This window comes from Lemur catta, chromosome 14, assembly GCF_020740605.2.
Source record: "Lemur catta isolate mLemCat1 chromosome 14, mLemCat1.pri, whole genome shotgun sequence".
Classification (NCBI taxonomy): domain Eukaryota; kingdom Metazoa; phylum Chordata; class Mammalia; order Primates; family Lemuridae; genus Lemur; species Lemur catta.
Window position 1 is genome coordinate 27,464,929 of NC_059141.1, and position 19,612 is coordinate 27,484,540.

General features: G+C 46.8%; 1 protein-coding gene across 50 annotated transcripts in view; it reads left to right on the top strand.

Moving 5' to 3' along the window:
- The window catches only part of SORBS1 (sorbin and SH3 domain containing 1), a 220,411-nt gene that overhangs the window by 116,483 nt on the left and 84,316 nt on the right, over positions 1–19,612 (top strand). For 27 of the 50 annotated variants that reach the window (XM_045569093.1, XM_045569092.1, XM_045569103.1 and 24 more), the window contains 4 exons: positions 7,382–7,408; positions 7,523–7,635; positions 13,287–13,646; positions 17,314–17,458. In XM_045569093.1, coding sequence (XP_045425049.1) covers positions 7,382–7,408; positions 7,523–7,635; positions 13,287–13,646; positions 17,314–17,458 — 645 coding nt within the window. The remainder of the gene's footprint in view (positions 1–7,381; positions 7,409–7,522; positions 7,636–13,286; positions 13,647–17,313; positions 17,459–19,612) is intronic. The other 23 variants (XM_045569110.1, XM_045569140.1, XM_045569144.1 and 20 more) reach the window with 3 other exon arrangements.

Below are 19,612 nucleotides of genomic sequence, written 5' to 3' on the forward strand. Positions count from 1 at the left end.
ATCACTGACTTGGAGGTTCCACAGGCACAGTTTAGGGGAGGACAGCCCCTCTCCACTCTGTAGGGAAGTTGGTTCTCACACTGTAGCCACGTCGGGATCACCTGGAGTAAAAACTCAGGTTGCTGCGCCCCAGCCCAGAGCTTTAGAATGTATGATCCCGCTTGTGGTTCTGAGGTTTTACATTCCTGACAAGTTCTCAGGTCATGCTGATGGTGCTGGTCCAAGGACCACGTCTGAGAGCTGCTGCTGTAGGGGACGGGGGTTTTCTTTCCTTCTTGAAGGAACTGAAGGGAGAAATTGAACGGCGGGGATGACCACTCCCTTGGGACACGAGAGGAAAGGACGTGTAGGGCATGCAGACCCTTCCGGTGTGTTAAGGTGGGATGGTATAGGGTGGAGATGGTCAGTGCCCAGCGTCATGGAGTCTGACTTTCTTCCTGTCCCGGCCACCTGTAACAGGTGCCCAGGGAGATGCCCGGGGGTGAGGCCAGGCTAAGGTTTGAGCACAGGCCCCTTTGTGGTAATGTTGGTCCCTGGGAAGGGCTTCTTTATCCTTAGGCTGAGGGAAGGCCTGAGCAGCCTGCAGCACTACCGTGAACAGAGTAGCTTCCTGGTCCTGGACTCCTGAGGCCGCCCCGACTCCTGACCTGCTGCAGTTGCTTCTCTCTTCCCCAGGAAAGGTAGGGACAAGGAAAGAAGGCAAAGTTATTTCTTTTTCAGGCTAGTTTAATCCCACCTCTCTAAGCTTAACTGGGAAGACCCAGCTCCAAGCTGGGGGGCACTTGGGGAAGAGAGAAACCTAAGGGATGGTCCAAAGAGAAAGGTCTTACTTGCAGTGCCACAGCTCTGGAAAATGACCTCATGAAGTGCCCAGCCCAGCCCAGCCCAGCCCATCTTCTGGCCAGGAGAGGGTGCCTTGGGCCCCCTCTAGTGGCCACAGTGTGGTACTGACATAGAGCCCAAATGCTGCTTCTCACCAAGTACCAGCTTGTGCTACCCGCGCCTGCTGTGGATTTGAGGCACTTTCGGACGCGCTCTCTTGTCTCAAAATAATTCTGTATCTTACATGTTTCTACCAAAGAATTTTGGTGAAAAGAGATTTCACCAATCGTTACCGGATTGTTTTAAAGTGCAAATACTGCACTTGGAAGAATTAAGAGATAGCTATCAGTCATTTATACCTTCCAGTAAATTCAGCTTAGTATTTTCCTCCTGGTAAGTTGAGATCGTTGAATCCAATGAGCATACATTCATTCAGCATAGTCTGTGTGCCAGGTGCTAAGTCACAGGGAGTGGTGATGAGAAATGGGGGAAGGGAGGAAAAGAGAGTAATTCTGGGAGCATTTGGTGAGGGCCAAAGGCCGTTTGTTGGAACAGAAGAGTCAGGCGTGGGTTCATAGACTGTGAGTCAGTCACAGTGATTTTGAAGCCTATGCAAAGTATGAGGGACTTAGGCAAGATGCTTTCTAAGCCTTTCTTGTTCCAGAATGCCCCATGACCTTGGGAAGTTTGGAAATTAACCTGACACAAATTGAATCTCTTTGGGGATAAATTTAAGATGGTACACTAGGACAGTATGGGTGAAAAGGAATAAGCTGGGTTTGAGTAGAGGTAACAAAAAATGCGCACACACTTATGGAATGTACAAAGCAGGCTGGAATGAGTTAGCACTGGAGAATGTGGCCATGGGACACTCAGGAATGGTGATCTTGTCCTCTGACCATACTGCACATTGGCCAGCGTCCTGCTGGCTCCTGACTCTGGTGGTGCCCATACGGCTCTCAGCCTTCCTCCCATCCCTGCCTACTCCCTCTTTGTGACCTGTGGGTGACAACTTGCTGCTCCACACGAGTCTCCAGTCCTGTCCTGGGGCCTAGGAGCCCCTAGTCCTTGACTGGCCTCATGAAAACAGTCTTCAACAGCATTTGCAGATAGCCATGCCCAGCCTGGCCTAGGAGCCTGACTGGGAGACAGCGAGTGGCTCTCGCCAAGCCTTGGGTGTGCTTCTTACTCCCTGTGCCTTTTCAGATAGCTGCTGCCAGGTGGCATCCGGCTCCCTCCCTCATCACAAGGGCTAGCATCCGTCCCCCAGCAGCTCTGCCTACCCTTCCCCCGCCTAGCTCCCTAGCTTTTCCTCCTTCTTAAATCTCTGCAGGTCACAGGTTGCTGATTATTTGCCTGGACTGGAAGCTCCAGTCCTTATATGACCCCCTGACACCCACATTTCAGAGGTATCCCCCATTTCCATCCTTGCTCCAACTCCCCTGTCCTGGGAGAGAAGGAATAGTTGTGGAGTCGTGCAGCCCTCTTGAGTCTGAGCTCTGCCACTTGCTATCTTTGTGTTGTGGGCAAGTTACTCAACCTTAGGGGGCTTCAGTTGCCTCATCTGTAAAATGGGGATGATTGTGATAGAGTTGAGATTAAATAAGCTCTTTCATAGCAAGCATTTAGCACAGGCCCAAAGCAAGTGCTCTTTAATGGTAACTATTCTAGTTACTGCAGGTTAGGAGGCCTGTTAAAGATTTGAAATAATTTCAGTTTGAAGCCATAAGGGCCTGGGCCTAGCGAGAATGCAGAACAGGGGCCGGGGGTGAAAGTATCTTTAGGAAGACGGATGAAATGACAGGGCTTGATGCAGTGTAGTTAAGGACCATGGAGAGGCAGGGCTCTATGCTGACCAGGAGGTGTCTTTCCTGGTTGGCTAGGAGAATACTTGTGGCACTCATGGAGATGGGGGGATTTGTGAAGGAGGTTGAAAGAAATGTTGAATTTCATTTTTGACATGTTGAGTTTCTTGGCAAGGGAAGGGCCTCTAGGAGAAAGTTTTTAGTGGGCATTTGGAAATTTGGAGTGCAAGTGTGGATTTGGGAGCCATCCGCACCCAGGTGAACCTTGGGAGGATGGAGAAGTTCTCTGGGTGCAGTGACAGTTGGAACCCTTGGAGTTTCCCAGTTAAAGCACACTCTCCAAAATCCTGCATTGGGGTGATAGCTTGACTCAAGATCTCTGACCATAGCTTTCTCGATCAGCCTCTTCATCTCTGAATGTGGACCTTGGTTTTTAGATCAAACCATCCAAAAAGAACGGGAGTAATCATAGACTGCTTCCTGATCTCGTTGCCTAGCCAGGTCTGGGTGTTGGCCATTTGGTTCAGAGTGACTCCACCCATGTCCCAGGTCAGGTTGCTTTTGCTCAGAAGGATCACTTTGAGCCCAGGAGTTTGAGCTTGCACAATGATTGCACCTGTGAATAGTCACTGCACTTCAGCCTGGGCAACATATCGAGACGCTGTCTCTAATAGAGGGGGAAGAAACCCAAAAACTTAAGAGCAGGCCAAAATGCAATTAGCAAAGAATGAGACAAAAGAAAATATCAGGAGGCTACTGCCACAGGCTAGAAAAGATTGCATATAAAGAACAGATGGAGGAAAAGATAAAGCAAAGTAAGTTATACTTCTTGTAGAAAGGTTAGTTCTCTTCAGGGCTGCAAAAGCTATCTAGGATCTGACTTTCCAAGGCCCTCCCCCGACCTCAGGAGCTCTAAGGTAACATTTATTGAAAGAAGCATTTTGACAGTCTTTTCAACCCCGAGTTAATAATGGATGATTATGTACGTAAGATTTCATCCTGCTACACTGAGGTCCAGATGGCTCTGGGCTGCTACAGCGTTCCCGGTTCAGAAGAGGAGGTAAGAGATAAGGGATGATGAAATGTCAGAAATACATTTCTCCTTGAATAAGGAAGAGAGGAAGACTTAAACAGGTCCTGGGAACTGCCTTGTAGGGGGAGGGTAAGGGGAGTAGTTTTAAGGACTTGGAAAGAGAAGAAAAAGTGGATCTGTCCCCGAGGATATTATGTTCTTGAAGCTATTTATCAAATGGCAAACATCAGCGACTCTGTCTATGGGAATTTTTTTCCTTATGCTTTGGATTCTGATTTTGCAAAGCACATACTTTATACTAGATATTTTCATTTAGTCCTCATGACTCAAAAGAGATAGATGTTATCTGCATTTCGCAGATGAGGCTAGGTCATTTGCAGGATGTGCGGTTAACAAGATACAGAATCAGGGCTCAAACTAGGCAATCTGAGGCCAAAATAACAGTCTTTTTATGAAATCTAGAGGTTTGGAAGGACAGTCACATCTCAATTTTCCATGACATATCTCTTTTCCAGTGCCACCCGAATAGAACCAACCCAACTGAGAACCAAAAAGTGTGCAAAAGAATGTGTCCCCACATCCATGTACAAAGTTTACATTGTTTATTAAATAGCCCTGCACTCAGAACCAGTTGATATTTAGTGTTTGTATAAATCTAGTAAATCTGATGGAATGACTTGACAAAGGCAGACTAGAAATAGCAACTTAAAGAATATGGAGGCCAGGCATGGTGTGACTCATGCTTGTAATTCTAGTACTCTGGGAGGCTGAGGCAGGAGGAATGCTTGAGGCCAGGAGTTTGAGACCATCCTGAGCAAGACCGAGACTCTCCACAAAATTAGAAAAATTATCTGGGCATAGTGGCACCTGCCTATAGTCCCAGCTACTCAGAAGGCTGAGGCAGGAGGATCGCTTGAGCCCAGGAGTTAGAGGTTGCCACTGTCCTCTAGTCCAGGTAACAGAGTGAGACTCTGTCTCAAAAAAAAAAAAAAAAAAGATGGGACAGTAAAAGTGATAGATGTGAGGGAGGATGAGGACCATTGTTACCATGTGTCACCTAGTATTTGAGAGCTTGCCAGGTGCAAGGGTATCTCTGGGCCAGGGATCTGGATGGATGCCACAGTGATATTAAATATGGTCACTTATAGAGATACTTGCACATACCTGATCTCTGATTCCTTGACAACCCTGTGAGGACTATATGGGGTAAGGATTATATTTTATAGATGAGAAAGTGAAATTTATCGTGGTTAATGAACTTGCCCCTGGTCACACAAGCCAGAGCATTGCAGTAACATGAGCAAAACACAAGTCCTGTGAATTTCCCAGCTACTGCCATCCCTTGGTATCTGCAGGGATTGGTTCCAGGACCCCCACAGATACCAAAATCCACAGATGCTCAAGTCCCTTCTATAAAATGCATATAACCTACACACATGCTCCTGTATACTTTAAACCATTTCTAGATTACTTATAATACCTAACACAATGTAAATGCTATGTAAATATTATACTATATATTTTTTAAATTGTATTTTTAACTGTTGTTCGTATTTTTTTCCCGGGTATTTCCGACCCACAGTTGGCTGAATGCACAGGTGTGGAACCCGAGGATGCGGAGGGCTGACTGTGTGTGGTTGTGTGTGGGGAGAAGACAGATAGCTGTCAGTTGTCCGTAAGGGAGTGGCAGAAATGTAACAGGCAACTTGCTGAAAGAATATATGTCTAAAAAAACCGTTTTAGAGGGGAGAAAGTGAGAAACAATGGATACGATTGGTTTTGCAGAGTGAGGATGTTTTCGAGTATACCTTCTATCAGTGGTGCTCAAAGTGTGGGCTGTGGACCAGCAGCCTCAGCATCACCTGGGAACTTGTTAGGGATGCAGATTCTCAGGCTGCACCTGTCACCTGCGGAGTCGGAAACACCAGGCACCGGTCCCAGTGATGTGTTTCAACAAGCCCTCCCGGCGATTCTCATGCAGCTGTGCCGCTGCCGTACGTGGATGCAAATGTTACCCCTGCCTTCCTCTTGCTGGGACTCCTTTGGCTCCCACCGCCTCCCGGGAGCGTAGCTTCCACATCGTGGCTGTTGGCGTGGTTGGCGGCTGTGGGTGGCTGGCAGGGCACGGCACCTGAATTCTGGAGACCTGGGCTGACTGCTTTGCCACTTCCTGGCTGTGTGACTTTGGGCAAGTCATTTATAGCCTCTCTGTTTCCTCCTCCATGAAGTAGAGTGATGACCTACCTCAGAGAGTTGTGGTGTACACCTGATTAAATACAAAATAGGTGTGACAGTGACTAACAGTGCCTGGCATTTAGAGAAGTGTTTCGTAGATGTTTTTAAATTTCCACTTGACATCTGGAAAGCCCGTCTCTAGTCCCTGAGATGGGCTTGAGAATGGAGGCTTGGACTGCGAGTGCTGCGGTATTCGTCCCCTCTTTGTCTCTACACAGTGAGATAGGTGAGGCAGCCGAGGAGAAGAAGGAGGTTAAAGCATTGTTCAGATCAGGGGTTGGCAAACTATGGCCGTGAGCGAAGTCTGGCCCATGGCTGGTTTTGAACAGCCCTTGAGCTAACAATGGTTTTCACGTTTTTAAATGGCTGAAAGAAAAATCAAAAGAAGAATGATATTGTGTGCCACATGAAAATTATATGAAATTCAAATTGTAGTCTCCATAAATAAAGGTTTATTGGAGCACAGCCACACTCATTCATTTACATATGGTCTGTGGCTGCTTTTGTGCTACAGTGGCAGAGTTGAATAGCTGCGGCTGGGACCACATGCCCCACAAAACCTAAAATATTTGCTCTCTGGTCCTTTACAGAAAAGTTTGCAGACCCCTGGGCTGGATAGAGGAAAGAGGGTAGAGACAGTTCTTATAACAACACTTATGAAGCAAGAGTATCATTATCCCCATTTTTCAGATGAGCAAACTGAGCCTTACAACTCGGCCAGGGTCATAGAACCCATAGGTGGTGGAGCCAGGATTTGAATTGCGGCGCAGCTGCCTGCCCAGCCAAGCTTGAATGCACTTCCCTGCTGCCTCGTGGTGCTACGTGGGTCAAATTAGGAGAGGCTTCGGGTCTCTGAAAGGCATCAGGCCATGGCCGGCAAGTCTAAAGGGAGAACAAGGGTGCCTTGTAGTGTGATGAACACTCAGGAAGGGGGATTCGATTGTGAAATGTTTATGTGGCTTGTTTAATGGAAAGATGAAAGTCAGGAAGAAAAATCCTTAATACAGCAGACACCTCTGGGCTTAAATCACATTGTACCCCTAGAACAGCACCACCAGCCCTGGAAGAAGTGTTTACCCACGTCTCTCTCCCGGGCCTGTTAGTTAGCCCCCTGCTAATGAGGAGCAGTCATTCTGAGCCCATAGCAGGCTCGGGGAAGGGGAACGAGAGCTAGGGAGTAGGGACTGGACAGCGGAGAGTTCTGTTGCCTTTTTGTCTGTAAAATAAGAATGTCAAGGAACAATTGTTTCTTCATTCCTGTGAATGTGAGCCTTGTGTTTTCAAAGGTCAGCGCCTGTGAGCACATCATGGTTTAGAGTGGGTTCCTATGGTAATCAGGCCATCGTGACTGAGGGCATTTTGTGTCAGACAACAGGGTGCTGGATTTTCATCCTTCTGTGCAGTTCATGCTTGTTTCCTGCAAATGTAACCATTTCTCTTTTCCCTCTTTTTCTTCTTGTTTTCACCCTTTCTTCACCACACATAGGTCTGGAGCCAGAGCAGTCCCCAACAGGTATGGTTTCTCTTGCATTCTTACTGTCCCTGCCTTGCACCAGGCACCCCTGAAGTAGACGGGAACCAGGAGTGTTCCCTGTGAGTGAGAGGTTTTTTTCTCCCTATTTCTCAGATGAGTGGAGGCTTTCTTCCCATGCTGATGCCAATGGAAATGCCCAGCCCTCTTCACTGGCTGCCAAGGGCTACAGAAGTGTGCATCCCAACCTTCCTTCCGACAAGCCCCAGGTAGGCATGTGCCCGGGGGCAGGGTGGGGACTGGTGGGTGGTACCTGTTCTTGAGTCTTCTAGCTTAGCCTTGGGACTTCTGCTTGCCCAACTGGATAGTGGAATAGATTTCAAGCTTTTGGCCAACTCTGGAAAAGCTCTGCAAGGAACAGAGTTAGGAAAGTTGAGGTCAAGCAGAGCTGAAGCTTGGAATGGGTTTGGTCTATACCAGGGTATTAGAGATAGGCCCCAGTGTTTTCTGGGTTTGATATGTATGTGGAAATGTTCTGGAAGAGGGAATGCATTTAGCCTTGAATAAGTTAAAAAAAAAAGGTCTGAGCTTGTTTTTTTTTTTTTTTAAAAAAAAAAAACTTTTTGGAGTATAATATTCAAGAGAAGAGTGTATCTTGTGTTTATTCCAATTATTTTCTGGAGTTGGGGCTGTGAGAGTTCCAGCAACCGTATCCTTACAGATTATGATCAGGTAGCTGTGGCCAGACTCTAAATCCGGCAGCCCAGGAACGGGCAGACAGAAGTCAAAATGGCAGTTCAGCGCAGCTTGAACCGCCCAGCTCTACCCTGCAAAAGCAAACCCACCAAAGCTGTGCGAGTTGGAATAAAGATAATTGTGCCTAAGTCTTTTCCCCTAGGTGGTTTTCCTGATCTTTCGTCCTCTCCTCCCTGTTGCAACTTTGCCATTTGGATGAAAGGAATAGACGCTGTTTTAATTCAGGTGATCTGTGAGGAGTGTGTTTACACAGAGGAGCCACATCTGTGGAATGGAGCAGTCCTTTCTCTTAAAGGAAGCTGTGCTGCTCAAAAACTGTTGCGGAAATGTGTTCCTTGTGTGGTCCACTTCCTAGTCCCTTCCTTCTGTGAAGGTGCTCCCAGAACTCACAGGGAGTCCGGAAACTCCGCAGTTCCTTCCTAGTTCCCACCCTCTTCTTCAAGGATCCTCTGGCACTTGCTCCCGAGGACCTAAAATTGCACTGGCCCCTGAAATGAAACTGACTCAGAGATGATGTTTTCCTTCCTCTCTGTAGGCTCCTATCTTCCCAGGCTTGGAGTTTGTCACTTAGGTGTTTGCCTCGTGCACTGAGCTGCCCCCTTAAGCCTTTCTGCCACCTGCCCTGACTTGCCTCCCTAAGTACAGCCATGTGCATCCAGGGCCACGGGTTAGAACCAGGAGCTGCAAATGTGCCGGCCTCCTGCAGTCCTCCTCGGTGTCTCATTAGACACAGAGACTGGGGTGGCCACCTGTCCAGTAAGCGACCTGCCATAGTTTTCTCATTTTGAAAGCCTTTCCCAGCATACAAGTGTGCTGCCTGTGGCAGACACAATTCCTTCTCAGCCATCCAGGAATGAATACAGTCATGTCTGTGCTGATTAATTCAACGCAAATGTAGGAGCACACTCTTTTCCACTATCAGTGACTTAGTCCAAAGGGTAACTCAGTAATTCCTTTCGGTTTCTTAAGCGACTCTTTTAAAGAGATGATTTTAAAAGCCTGTGAAGTAAATAAAAATTCCTTTAAAATACATTTATTTAGCACAGCTTTATTGAGTATCTCTGTTGTGTTCAGATCACTGTGTTAAACGTTGCCCTCGAGGAGTTTATAAGCGTGAGCCTTGTAATAACAGCGAGCATCCTGTACTATCTTCTACAAATAGCATGTTTTCTTATCTGTCGCTATCCAGGAAGTTTTTCCTTTTACTGGGGCTTCTTAAAGGGAACTGGGTAAATTGCTGACACAGGGTTTCTATTCTGCATATTCAGTGTAAAGTTGGCCATCCAAATTTCCAGAAGCTTTAGGTCATGCCTTACCTCTTAGACTTGTTTTCTGAATGCAAACATGACTTCTTGCCTGTGTAACCATTGTCAGAGCCGTAAGTACGTGCTGGCTGAGACAGCGCCAAGGTGGGCTGGGCTAGTGACCGCCCTGGCCTGATTTCGGCTGAAGAGAGCTCTCAGACCCCTGCAGGCCCAGCGTCTCCTCATGGGGACTGAGTAGGGATCTAGGAGACCCGTGGCCCAGATAGGAATCCTGTGTCCTGCTGGCCTGGACCTGCTGTCCTCTCTCCCCTCCCCCGGTAATAGGAAACCAGGGCTTTCCCCTCTCTGACATCATCATCATCACGGGGGTGCCCAGTGGAGGTGGGGATTGGTAGTTTTTGCGACTGTATAAACCATAAACACACTAGATTTTTCAATAAGCCTCATTTTTTCTCTGGCCACCTTCTAAAAAGATAAATGGAATTTCATTAGTAGCCAGCTGGGCAGAATGCAAACTGCCTGCGTGGTTCTGACAGTGTTTACAATAAAACGGAAAGTAGTTCCTTCCATGCAGAGTCACTGTGCCAATCCTGCTGCTTTAGGACTAAAAGAAGCCCCAGGGCAGGAAGACCTTTGGCTCTGAGTGTGCTGTTGATGCTCTGGGGAGCGTCCTCTCTGCAGGGTCAAAACCCCGGGAAGGTTCAGGCCTGATGTAATGCAGCCCCGGCACCATATATGGCTGTAGCCGAATTAAGTTAAAAACTCGTTGAAGCCGATTTCTATCTTTGGACAAGAAGAAATCACATGTGGGACCTTAGGGCTCAAAGTAAAAGTAAATCTGAGACCAAATCAAAACGATCTTTTGCTTACCTCCATACAGCTATTGTCAGCTCACCTGGCAGTCCCTTTGGGGCGTGCTAGTCTAAGCGTTTTGTTTCCAGAGAGCACCAGGTAGTCCATAAAGGTGCCCCAATCTCCATTCTAAGGTCACTGAAACCCAGTGTTCATCTGAAAGCTTTTGCTGCTGCTGACCACTGGAGAGGGGCTGTTCACTTTGGTTTTGTGGGTGGTACCCATGTCCACATTCCACTGGCCCCGTCACGGGCGCCCTGTGGGAAGAACAGGCAGTGAGTTAACCTGGGTTACCCAAATAGCTGCTTCCCCATTCTGCTTATTTGTACCTTGAAAGCTGAGTTTAAGGGATAGGCTATTTACTGTTTCTAGGTTGATATTCTAATCCAGATTCATAAAACTTTTTACATTTTTGACCTATTCACCTTTCTTGCCACCTGTACTCCGCAAATAGAAAAATAAGATAAAATACAATCCCAAAATTGACCCAGACCCTTGTGCCCTCCTAGTTTTTGGTCACAACCCATTTATCAGATATTTACCAAACTCTAATATACCTCACCTGTGCGATTTGCAGGAAGGTTCTGGTTTTCCTCTAGTACTGGGATATCTTTAAAGATAGGAGCCAGTGAGGAAAATCTAGGAAAATGAACTCTCCTTATCTTGTGGTCTAATTCCCAGTTGAGCCACACTGGCAGATGACTGTCATTGAAGTGAAGGTCAGTTTGGAGAGTCACCCCATTTTCTGACCCTCTGCCCCACCGAGATCCAAGGAGGAAAGACCCACTGAGGGGAGGAGGAATGAGATGTGAACTATGGCTCTTGAGCTCTGAGCCTGTAACCAGGGCTTAGGGCTTAAGTCATGAGTCTCAGGCTGAGGATGGTGGGCGGCAGGATGGGCTGGGGCTGAGACTGGATTTTGATAAACCAGGCACAGTCGAATCCGGTGGGCCAGTTGAGTGCTTCATTGCTTGGTCCCTTTTTCTGCGTGCATCAAAAATGGGAGACTATGTGCTTTTAATCTCATGCCTGTCTTCCTTCTAATAATTAGTTCCATCAAATTGTTTCCTCTGAGAAAAGAGCACATGTATATTCAAAAGTCCTTAGTATTCTCTTCTTGGTGAGCTTTAATTTGTTATGCTTATGGAATTGAGTGCTAAATCTCAGTGACTCAATTAAGACATCTGTCTCTTGTGAACACAAATAAGGATGGGATGGTTCTTCCAGTTCTCCTTTTCCTAAGAGAAAAGAATGAAAGGCACTCAAAGGGGGTTCCAGTGAACTTTAACTTTTAAAGCTAAGGACTTAAAGATAAAAGGCTCGAGGAAAGGAGGTTTGAGAGGGAATTTGGAGTGGCATTTTGTTCCTTTGGCACCCTTCTTGAGTCAGGAGGTCTAATAAAGATGCAGCCAACTGAGGATTGGTGTCAAAATTGACTTAGCATGTGGCCTCCTGTGGGCTCGGCCTCCCTAGTAGGCAAAGCAGAGTCAGGCTGCCTGTCCAGGTGAGTATGATTCAGCCCTTGGCTTTACCCAGAAGAGAAATGTGGGCCCACGAGGAATCTGACCTGAGGATTTGCTTGAAAACATGTCAAGAATTGTTTTTTCTTCGGATCATGTTATGCTGCTGTTTCTAATGGTCGTCCTTTCCATTTCTCCTCTTTCTTTTTTTCCCTGTTTTGATACCATGTCTTGAAAATACTGCTAAAGGTTCTCTCTCCCCCACACCCTCGTCTCCCTAAAGAGGACCACTTTGCATGGCAGCCCCCCACCAGCCACAGTACCTATAAGGACTCCCTCTACCTGAGCTCACCTAAGCCTTACGTCTCACCTGGCACCCCCAGCCAGCAGAACCCCTCACGACCCCAGCCCATCTCTGTCCGCCTGGCAGCTGGATCGGCTCCCAAAGGTGCAGCATATCCTGGTCCCTTGCTTCCAGATTCCGCATTCCCCAGTGCTTCATCCCAACCCCAGCACCACTGTGCAGCCACCAGGATAGTCGGTAGTAAGAATGTGAGCTCTAACCCATGTCATGAGGCAGTTGGGAATAAAAAGGTCAGCAGCTTATATGTACCTTGTTTATCCAATAACATTTGCCTGGCGGCGTCAGAAAACTCCTCTCGTGTTGCACGTGACCCGGCCAAAGGCACTCCCTTGGAGGCTGCAGGCACCCGAGCACCGGCCCCCAGCCTTGTCTCCCGCACAGCCGGCACAGGAAAACCACCCCCTGCTCCTCCTCCTGACCCTCCCAAGCTGTTCTTTGACATCTGTAAAGATGCCGCTAACCGTGGTGAGAGTCCTTCCCTGGGGACTCGGGCTTCGTTCCCAGATGCAGTGAGACCTCCCGTGCTAGGCCCCCAGGTTACCTCTGATCCCGAAAACCGGAAGAGCAAAGAACCTTACCTTTTGCAGCCGAGTTATCCAGCCAAGGCAAGGAATTAGGAATGTTTGTGTGTCTTCTACACTGTCTCTTTGCAAACTGACTCGGGCAGCCCGTTTGTTCACTGGGCTGCCCTGCCCTCCCTTTCCGCGTTAATATCGCTGTGGCTCGAATCCCGAATTCTTCTCTCTGACCATCTCAGCACAGTGCTCACTCTGCCTCTGTCTCTCTCTCTCCTTTCTGTAAATGTGTAAGTATGCCGGGGCATGGAATCCGTACTCTAGTAATATGGTAAGATACGGAATGTTTATGTTTTATAACAAGGTGCCAGAGAAATCGCATTTATCCCAAGCTTTCAGGCTCTACAGCGGTTTTGTGGGTTAAACACAGCCTGCCTGTTCTGTTGTTGTCTCTCTTTCTCTCTCTCAAAGTGTTAAAAGGATTCAAAAATAGATGGATGGAAAGTGAAGTTGGATGGGGCTCCCTCTGTGTCATAGCGTGTCAGGAGGCCAGCTGGCTCGCAGCACGTCTCATGTACTCTGAGGAAAGGGCACCGATAAAATATTTCTCAGAGTACATCATTGCATGTCCACTCTCGATCGTTTAAATACGGAATTCCTTTCTCCCTGTCACACCCCTTTGCGTAACGACCCCCTTATTTCCTACAGGGTGCCACTTCCTCCAGCCCAGCCCAGCCCGAGGTAATAGTGGTCCCCCTCTACCTGGTTAACACTGACAGAGGGCAAGAAGGCACTGCCAGAACTCCAGCATCTCTGGGGCCGCCTGACCGCGTCCCCACAGTCCCGGCGACCGCCCCCGCCGCCTCACCTCTGACCTTCCCGACACTAGATGATTTCATTCCCCCTCATCTGCAGAGGCGGCCCCAGCCAGCCAGTGCCTCTGGCTCCCTCCCCCCCGTTAGCCAGACTCCACCATCCTTCTCGCCACCACCTCCGCTGGTCCCTCCCGTCCCGGAGGACCTCCGCAGAGTCTCGGAGCCTGAGCCCACGGGAGCTGTTTCAAGTACCGTAAGCTTGCCGGACTCCCCCCCCATGGCTTTCCTGAATGTCTGCTCCCAGCAGTAGAACTCCCTTTCTCACTGAAGTACTAAGCTCTGAGGAAAGCGTTGGCTGCACTGTGCTTGCGTGATGACTAGAACCGTGTCTGCTGTCACTAGAGTGCATGCTCCCACGTGTGTCCCCTCGGCCTCCTGCGGCTGTTCACAGGTCCCCCAAGTCCCTCTTCTCTGTCCTGTCGGGAATGCACACCTCCCTGAAAGAACTCTGTTTCCCCTCCGAGAAAACATCATCTGTGGCCTTCACTTTGGCTAGTCACGCTCTTCACAGGCCAGGCAGACGTGGCGCTGGGAGCCCAGGAAAGCTGAGGAACTGTGTGGCAAGGCCAGCGGCAGGCATGGTGCCACGTGTAACAATTTACCAGGGAGCAGAGAGATTCTCGGGGAAGAAAAGTCACTCTTTCATTGATTTGGTAACTAAACAGACTCTCTTTTTATAGATAGAAATGGCAGAGACTAGGATAAAAAGAGAGAGAGTTGGGTTCAATTGAGCCAATGGGCCTGAAAGCCCTGTACAAACATTAGGACTGTTTCCTCCAAAGTCAGACAGTTGCGAGGGCCCCAGAGGAGGAGGTCGCAGGAATCTCTGTGGGAAAACGGGGCTCCAGTGGTCATGGGGAGTTAAAGGGCCCGGACAGCTCAGGCCCCATGCTAGGGGCAGGCAGGGCTGGGTCCCTTCCAGAGGAGGCAAAGCCCAGCTGCTTTAGGAAAAAAGCTGAGTCAAGGTACTTGGGTCTGCTTTCTCCTCAGGAGCCCTGAGGAAGTGAGAGACTCTGAAAGAACTTCAGGGTGAGTTGTAATGTGAGGATACATGGATCTAGTCCCGGGGCTGTGGGGTTGAGTAGTGAAAGTTCCTGCTCTGGTGCTTGGCCCCAGAGAGAAAGTGCCCAGTGGACGTTAGCCGTGTTGCTGAGGACCTGCCCTAGCCATTGGGCCAGAGTCACTCACAAGCAGGTAACTGGTGAATTAACAATGAATCTTGAGATCCTTCCATGTTAGAGGCATTCTGCTCGGTACCTTGGGTACAAACCATAAGCAAGTCAGGCCCCTTGCTCTCAAAGGTGTTTTTAGCATTGGTTATCAATTCTCGAGCCTGGTGTACGTGGGATCACCCAGGGGTCAGGGAGGCTTGTTTAAATGGTCACCTCCAGGTTATTCTCTGAGAGTTTCCAGTCGAGTGGGTCTGGGGAGGGCCCAGGGCTCTCACTGGGGGGCAAACACCCCAGGGTTCTGAATGCCGGGGGTTCACAGACCACATGTTGAGACGCAGTGATCTAGTGAGTCATGCAATTAGCCGATGGAAGCACACGTTCGCTGACATCCTTTTGTAGGAGGTATGCCTACAAGACTGCTCCAAATGGCTTGTTAAGCTGAAGCCAGTCATGTAGAAAGCAGGAAGGAAACTTTTTATTTGGCTTGTTAGAGAAATTATAATGAGGCATCAGGCACACCAAAGCTGGGAACTGCTACATCCTGGGCTGGGGCTTCTCAAATCTCTAGACGCAGCACGATGTAGTTAGGTCAGGACCAGGCCAAACATGGCCCATGGGCTGGATATCCTTCTAGCTTTGAGCTTTGCAACTCAGCCCTGTTCGAGAAAAATGCTAGATTGTTCCCTGATGTATCCTGCCCCCCGACCACCCCGACTGAACTTAGAATTCAGAAGCCACTCTTTTTTGGGGGAGTGCAGGCATCTTCCTTTTGGCACAGAATGTTTCTCTAGAGTAAAGTGAGTTTTATGTTTAGTGCACTCATATACCATTGTGAGTAGTGTTGTTGTATACCCTAAAATTTATCATTTGTGTAGATCTAGGTTTTCATATTGAGTTTGTTTCAGGTGTGCCAGGACAGATTAATTGGGTCAGTGTTTTCAGTTTCTCAAACCTGGTGTAGACTTCCCAAAACGATTTCATTTGGCCTGACAACTCCTGCTTTGGCCCCGGGTAACAGAGTAAGAGGTGAAAAAGGAAACTGCTTGGATTCCTCCGCTGAATAAGATTGTCAAGAGGAGGAGCCGCTGTGTGTGGTGTCCCAGCCGAGAGCTGGTACCTGCTCCATCTGCTATTTGAGAGTAAAAGGGAAGAATGAAAGTCATGTTAATTGATCCGAGTTCTTTTAGTCAATATCTGTTTTTGTGATGTTCCAAAAATAAGACACAGTAAAATCTGTAAAATGCTTAATGCTCACGTGAGCCACCCAAACATCTCATTAGGCATTTGTACTTTAAAGAGCTGTATGCCTGATATTTTGTGTTTCTTGGGTGCATTCTGGCAGAGTTTTTAATGATATGTCATTTATCTTCATTATATCACTTTGGAGATAAATTAGGAAAAGTATAATTATTTTCCACTTTATAAATGGAGGAATCAAAATGAGACACTTTTGTGCAAGATCATACTGTGCTTCTCAAGTCTTGGGAAAAGGTTTTATTCACTAAGCTGAGCTGCCACTTGTAACTAACAGCAGCAGCTATTTAGAGCACATTCAGAAGAGAGAGAGGAACCTAGGCAGTGTTTACAAAGCCCCTACTATGTGTTGGGAGCTATCCCAGGTGCTGACAGCCACATCCTCTCTTTTGATGAGCATGTGTTTTCTTGCCACAAACATTTGCTCAGACACATCTTTGCTGGTAGATGGCTCCTGTCATTCATGTGGCATTTGTTGAGCACCTGCTACATGCAGAACATTGTGCTAGGTGTGGGCAGGGGATGGCCCTCATCCTACAGATGTTTGTGCAATTATTGCTTCAAGAGTATCTATCAAAATCTTGTTCTTAAAGCCCTTGGAGATGAACATTCTGGCTTTAGAGTTTGTGAATTCTAAAAGAGAAACTGTTAAAAATGTATAGATATGGAGGGAACTGTCTCAATACCCTTACTACATTTTGGGATTATATTTTCATTTGTTTATAAAGACTGACATTATCTGCAGCATGCAGGTTATGTTTGTAATCATTTATTTGGTGTTTCTGGCAGAGACCTTGGTTTTTAAGATCAGGATTGTCACAAGTCTTTATATCAGGGATATTTGTCACTCTAATATTAGAGTTTTAAAAAAAGGTCATAGTAGGATAGGATAGTATCCAAATCTCAGAAGCAAGCATCGGTAAAATCACTCAGTGATGCTAATGCTAAGAGTAGCTTTCCAAGAGAACTGTTACTTAACTCCAGCCTGTTCTTACATCCATGTCTTCTTGTCCTCAACATTGTCTTACATTTCTTTACACAGTATACTAAATTTTCCTGATTTTTCCCAGTTAAACCAGCTCTTGTTCTTGGATCACATTTGGAATTGCATGGGTTTTGCATGTTATTCTACTTTGATTTGGATTTGCTTTTCCAGTAACCAGATTGACCAACAGCTATTACCAGGTGAAGATAATGAATGATGTTGCTGAAACTTTCAGTAACATTCACCTTCCCCCTCTCTCCCTTTACTAATACCAACAAAGAATTCCAGATTAAACTTCTAACTGGAATTAATGATATGATGTGTCTCATTGATTGCATTTCTTTTTGTAATTAAGGTTTTTGTAAAGCTTTAAATTTCTTCTTTTTAAAAAGCATTAACTCCAGATGTCTTACGTTTACAGTTAGTTACATTGTTTGTTTTCTTTTTAGGATTCCAGTCCCGTATTAAATGAAGTTTCTTCTTCCCGTATTGGAACTGATTCCCAAGCCTTTACACCAGTTAGCAAGTCGTCGTCCGCCTACCCCTCCACAACCATTGTGAATCCTACTATTGTGCTCTTGCAACACAATCGAGGTAAAGGAGCATTGCGGTGCCCGCCGGAATAATCGACTTAGCTAGTCTGTGATGTCTGGGGCAGGGATTCTGTCATTCCACAGAAATGTGCACAACTGCCATCATTCCCCCAGGTCACCTGCCCCAGCTTACTCCCATGACCCATAGAGTAGATCCCAGCAAACGGAGGTCCTGATCTGGGGTGATGTCAGATGTCTGAATAAGTAAGCTAGGCTAGTGCATGTCCCACACCTTGAGTCTTCTTCAGATGGCAACACCAAAAAAAAGGAGAAAGGAAAAGGTTTGTGTCTCCTAACTTCTCATCATGAGACTTCTAATTAGGGTTTAGCTTGGAAAATCTAGGTACAATGATGTGTCTTTTAAGTAGTGTCATAAATGATTTAGTTCTTTGACATAATGAATTTTCTAGAAAGCAGAATTTTGAGTATCAGATTTAAAAGAGAAAACTTACTGGGAGAGAAAATGTTCTAGAATGTAAAACATGTTTTAGTACCTCTAAAACAGATGCTGTTGAACTTTTTCTTAGTGACTCACAGCCCTTCATTCTTGCCAACAGTTACAGCACTGGGCAATTGTTCTCTGGCCCCCTTGGGGGACACGAGGTTCATGTGGCTATTTGTTGCCACACTATGTGGCCCCAGGCAGCTCTGCTTAGAGTCTGCATGCTTGTGACTGCTTCTGGTTGGTTCTTCTGCTTCTCTGAAGGGGCCCTGGGTTTGGGTGAAACAGAAGCATTTGAGGGGGCAATTGTATATGTTGACCCTTCTGCTTTAAAATTCCAGACAGTGATTCTAAATCCCAAGCTCTCCTTTTTGAAATTCCATAGAGGAATAAAATTTCCCTTTACAAAAGTCCTTTCCAGCACGAGATGTAAAGTTTCCAGGCTGTTGCAGTGTAGAAAGGGCTTTTTAGTCTGAATTTCAAAGAACAGTTGGGGTTTGATTATTTTGTTCAGAGTTCAAAGCTCAGCACTGAATTGTCCTCTTGCCTCCTTGCTCTCCTAACTTACAGATTTCCTCTCCTCCCCGCCCCCCATTCCCCCTCCTTGGATGAGAATGGGACTGGAGTCTATTTTTAATTGTTTTCCATACCAAACAGAGTTTTCTGTTTCCTGCTTCTAATTTGAAAAGTAGATGAATAAAACATTTTCTCTCACTTCAGATCTTCCCACTGAAGTCTTAAATAGTAGTTTTAGTAGTTTTGAGGTTTTTTCCACTATGTGTGGCTCCCATATTAATTGCCACCTATGGACCTGTGTTTTTCAGAAGGTAGAGTCCCAGCCCCCACACTGAACTGCATAGGAGTCTGTTCTCCACCAGCTAAGCCATGGCCCTCATGGGCAGTAACTTGCCCTGCTCGGAAAGTGTCCACAATGCAGGACAAAGTGCAATTTTGGTTCTCTGAACTTCTTTATGACTCATTTTTAAAGAAAAGTTTTAGTCAAACAGAAGTAAGTTAGTTCCCAGAAGGAAAGGCAGTTTCTTTAAAAATGGGATTTATTCCCAAGGCAACTTGGTGTTTGGGAAATGCCTAGTGTAATGTCAGCTGCTTCTGCCAAGTCCCTCTGATGAGACCTAGTGAGACATCTTTGGGCACAGAAATAAATGCCTATGATTCTTTTTTGTTTCTTCCTTGAACAGATGAATTCCCCTTATTTACCCAAATACCTTTGGTTCTTTCTCTTTTGTCCAAGTTCTACCCTTGGATTTAAAAATCAGAATTATGCAGCCTGAGACACACATCCTTCAGAAAAGGATGTAAATGATGGTATTAGTCTTTTGGAAAGAAATAGTGGCTCCCTTCAAGAGCAAAACCATATGTTCACTAAGCAGGTAGGGCAGGAAGAGTTGAGAAGATAGAAGAGCCTGGCTGGCTCAGCCCTGCATCGCTAATCACAAATGGGGTTTAGGTCAAGAGCTTTTGGCATTGCTTTGGCATTTACCCAACCTGGCAGCACTGCATTGCTTCATAAACAATACCCACAAAACAATTTCTTAACTATTGCAAAGTCTCCTGAGGGAATGATAACTTTATTCCAGTTCTGGAATTTTAGTTTAGTCATCCTAAAAATGTCCCCCCTTTTTTCTACCTAGACTGTCCCAGGGCATAGTGTGACAATAATCCTGTCTTTCCCCGCCAGCCTCCTCCTACTAG